At 45.8% G+C, this 4484-nt stretch overlaps 1 protein-coding gene across 2 annotated transcripts in view; it reads left to right on the top strand.

The window, feature by feature from the left end:
- Positions 1-417: 417 nt before the first annotated feature.
- Positions 418-4484, top strand: part of VANGL1 (VANGL planar cell polarity protein 1) — a 38186-nt gene continuing 34119 nt past the window's right edge. Inside the window, exon 1 of one of the 2 annotated variants that reach the window (XM_008590730.1) lies at positions 418-630. In XM_008590730.1, the coding sequence (XP_008588952.1) occupies positions 560-630 (71 nt within the window). In that variant the 5' untranslated portion in view covers positions 418-559. The remainder of the gene's footprint in view (positions 631-4484) is intronic. The other variant, XM_008590731.1, reaches the window with a different exon arrangement.

Genomic DNA, 4484 nt, shown 5'->3' with positions numbered 1-4484 from the left:
ATGACCAAGTCCCTTAAAAGCTGCTTCCCTGGGTATTGTTTTTATAACCAGCACATTGGCAGTGGGGGGCTGGGCACTGTGTCTAGGACTGTGGGTGTGGGAAGCCACCTCCCACAGCCTAAAGTCAGCAAGGGTGGGGCTGTGTTCAGGAAGGGGATAAGTGCCCAGGTCTCCCCACCTCCCAGATTTTCTGCTGCCGTGACAGGGGTTCAGCTTGCTCAGCACCTCTCCTGTGTCTCCCAGACACCTGAGGAAGCTTATTGCTGTGTGAGTGGAGGATTCAGAGTTCAGATGCTTCACCCTTGTTCTCTTGTTCCATGACAGCAACCCAAAGAGGAGGTTTCTGCTTATGAGAGGTGGCTGCTGTCATTAATCTTTCAGCCTTTTAATACTGATATCTTTTTTCCCTCCTTTCCCCAGAATTTGTTCCTGTTGAAGAGAGTGGCTCCTCCTCTGATTCTCAGACTTCTTGAGGTTTTAGGCATCTAGTAGGTGAAATTCTCGACCTCTAAGGAGACACAGTACCTCCTCCTCCATCAAGAGTAAGCTCTCCATTGCTATGGATACCGAATCCACATATTCTGGATATTCTTACTATTCAAGTCATTCGAAAAAATCTCACAGGCAAGGGTATGTAAACTATTCATTGTTGCACTTTTCCTCTGGGAGAAACCTGCAGGTTGGTGGGGTTTTCTAGGTGTCAAACAATGATTCCAACTAGCAGGGCTGTTGACGCTGGAGGTTCAGTCCACTGGTGCGTGAGAAACCAGCTTTAAGAGCACTTAACATCTGTTGGGAGTAACTACACTACCAATTTACATTTTATAGCCACCATTAGAGTTGATGACCTTAATTTCTCACAATTGATTTTAAATTAAAGTTTCTCCCTGCAGTGGAAATGTTTTTCATTTCTAAGTACTTCTCATAGATGTCAGTTTTCTTAAAGCTTTACCAAGAATGTAAATGAAAGTTTTTTTTAAAAAAGTGTTAATTTGTTGCTTTTCACCCAAAGTTGTTAACTCATTCATTGTTCATTATGTACTTGCCAAAAGGCTTATACATTGAACCGTGGGATTGGCGTGGTGCCTTGTTTCTTTTTGGCTAGTCTTCAAGTGAACAAACCTGGGTTTTGAAAATGCTTTCCTAGGTGATGGGGGCCAAATTCCCCCTCCTCTGCAAAATGAACAAGTCTGCACTGATATTCATAGGACGTGCTGTGTTACTGGCCTGCAGAATGTTTACTGAGTTGAGGAGTAAGTGAACGAATGAGGAAATAAATGAATAAAGAGGTGGTACTGTACCCATTAAGAATGCAGTTGGTGAAACTGCAGTGCATCCACTTACCTAGTTTTCTGATCTGTGTTATGGGTGCAGCAGTCCCCTCCTTACAGGGTTGTGGAGAGGACTAAATGTTATCATGCATATAAGCATTTAACAGCGTAGTTAGAGGTCACTAACCAGTGGCTGTGTTAATGCTGTTGATGGCCTTAGCATTTCAGCACGATATTTAAAGGTATCAACTGGCCCCAGTGCATATGCCTACGTCTGGTCATAGCTCTGTGCTGGCTTGGGAACAGGGATTGTTTCCCTGACTGAGCAGTTCCCCATACAAGCAGTTGAATGCAGAGTGGAATTTTGTTTTGTAAAACGGCAATGGGATATGTACTTCTAATTATTTATTTACAAGTCTGTATGAATGTACACACATAGAAAGAGGTATGGAAGGGTATACTCCAAGCTGTCAGGACTGATGATCCACAGGAAGGGGCTTGGCAGAAGCCAGAGACTGACGGGAACTTTCATTTATGCTTATCTTTCTGTACTCCATTTTTTTTACAAGTGTGTATTTTGTAATTTAAAAAAAATCAATGGAATAAAAGAGCATAAAGGAAAGGTTTTCAAAGATTACTTGTATCATGAACATTTTCTTATGTCATCCATGGTACAAAAAACAGGATTCAAAACTTTGTACATGGGCCGGCCCAGTGGCGCGCTGGAGAGTGCGCCGCTTGGGAGCGCGGCGGCGAGGGTTCGGATCCCATGTGGTGACCGGTTCCTGCTCACTGGCTGAGCGTGGCGTGGGCGCAACACTGAGGGTTGCGATCCTGTTGCCGGTCCCTGGTACGGGCGTGACACCGAGGGTTGCGATCCCGTTACCGGCCAGTAAAAAAGACAAAAAAAAAAAAAACACTTTGTACATTAAAATAGTAACGTATACATATGATAAGATGAATGACGACGTATTTACCATGCCTGAGTATAGGATTATGGGTGGTATTTTTTAACTTTCATTATCTTCTAAATTTTCATGTATTGGTCTTATAATCATAAGAGCTTGCACTGGAGCCTTTCTAATCGGGATTAAGGAGCTCGGGGTAGGTGCTGCGGGGGACGGGGGCCCTGCTGTAACATACCGGAGGCCAAATCCTGAGAAAGTCAGACATCCTCTGGTGATAAAAATTGAGTCACAAACATCAACCAGTTTGTAAACTTATCAGATTTAGTTATAAATTACCAGAAACAGCTCTTTTAAAATATCACATCTTTGAACCTAACTAGAAAAAGCAATTCCCTTGTCAATGTGCCAGGCTTCCCTCTTCCACGCCACAGTGATAGGAGGAGGAATTTGGGGTTCTCTTGGTGCTTTGGGGATGAACCAAGAAGGACGGCTTGCAGTATTCCAAGTAGGAACCATCTGTGTCCTCCATTGTCAACGCGTGCATCATGATCATGCTGCAGGGCCCATCGCCACACTCCCCTGTTTCCTCAGGCTCTTTGGGGCCCCCAGAACTTGATACTCCAATGCTCTTGTGGTGACTGTAAGAGACTGTAACTTTCAATTAAAACAACATGCAGAACTCTCAGTGCCTTCTCGGACCCATGTGAAAAGTACTTGGCAAATGTTAATATGAGCTGAGACTTTTAATCAGTTCATCAAGGAATGTTACTGAGTGCCTGCTCTGAGAAAAGCCCTGAGTGAGAGATGAGCATTAGAGATTGTAGGTGCGCTCCTTGGGTTCTTTAAAAAACACTTCCCATGGGTGGTGGATTCTCTAAAGACATTGTAGGGCATAGCAACTGCGGGGCAGAGGTTGTGATCAGTAGGTAATATGTGCCGTGGAGTACTTTGCTGGGCATGAGGAATTTTCAGCAGTAATAGTACCCTCCACAGACATGAGAGCAGGCCCTAGACCCAGCTGAGGGTCTTGTATCCCAGGAGTGTCCCTAGGAGGGCTGCTCTGCTCCATGATTTGTCAGGAACTTGAATGGAAGAGTTGGAAAGGGAAGGACCTTGTTTTTTTGGTAACTTTAGTAGAACTCATACTCTGAGAGGAATAATGAAGTGCAGCAAACTTGATATGCCTGATGATGTGTGATCATCTTGGAGGACTGGCCAGATTCCAAGCAGATGACAAGTGAGTCTTTTCTAACAAGGAGGTCAGTGCTGATTTTGTGATGCCTGCAGTCTCTAGAGGGTGTCTAGTTAACTTGCTGGGAAAATGGTGTAGACTCCAGCTGACCTGGCCTAACCTTTGGGTTTGGAGCCCGAGATCCTTGAGGTAGACACAGAAGCTGTCAGTAATGGGGACGAGTGCTTCAGGAGTGCCTGCTAGGCTCCTCACAGTCGTATCTCTCACCTCACAGCAGTCCTAAACCAGCTGGATGTGGTAGCCCCACATTGCAGGTGATGAAACTGGGGAACAGAGAGGCAACATTGATTGCTTGGAGTTATGAGGTTAGTAGGTGCCCTCAGTGGTTTTGGGCCCAACTTGTTTCTTTGGAAGGGAAATGCCACTTCTGAAAAGGGAAATGAAGGGTAGCACGTGTGATTAATGTTCTAAAATGCATGATCGAAAGAGGGCCTCCTGGGCAGTGGAGAAATTAGTGCTTTCACTCCAAGGCTGCGTCAGAGTTGGTTTGCCCTGCGTTCAGCCTTCCCACCCCATCAGAGCGAGAGGAAGTAGCCCCAGCGTCAGGGGACAGAAGGGACAGGTAGTGGGTGGTGGTAGAAAAGGAAAGGGAGGAGTAACCGGTGGGGCTGGCTTTCCCCAAATAGAAAGAGACAAATAACAGAAACAGGACGAAATAGTCTTCCCAGGAAAATGTTGACTGTAAGTGGGAACAATACAGGAACTGCAGGGATTCTGGCTGGAGTGAGGGGGAATCCAGCAGCCCCCACGGGCTTAGCTCTAGAGTTGAATTTCCACACACGTGTGCAGGTACAGACACATCCCCGGGCCTCCTACATGCTGCTGCTTGCTCTCCCTGCCCCTCTCACACACACATGTACAAATGGACTTATCTTTACTCATATGGACAGATGTTGCATGGAGACAGATTCAGAAATAAAGATACAAAGGTTCCCGGAGTTGACACAGCTGCCCAGCCAAGGCGCACAGGTGAGCCTAACCACTTAGGCAGAGTTGGAACAACAGACGTGTGTGTGTGTGTGTGTGTGTGTGTGTGTGTGTGTGTGTGTGTGT

Source organism: Galeopterus variegatus, unplaced genomic scaffold (assembly GCF_000696425.1).
Source record: "Galeopterus variegatus unplaced genomic scaffold, G_variegatus-3.0.2 Scaffold6339, whole genome shotgun sequence".
Taxonomy (NCBI): Eukaryota; Metazoa; Chordata; class Mammalia; order Dermoptera; family Cynocephalidae; genus Galeopterus; species Galeopterus variegatus.
Note: the sequence above shows the minus strand (reverse complement) of the source record. Positions and strands in the feature narration are given on the sequence as shown.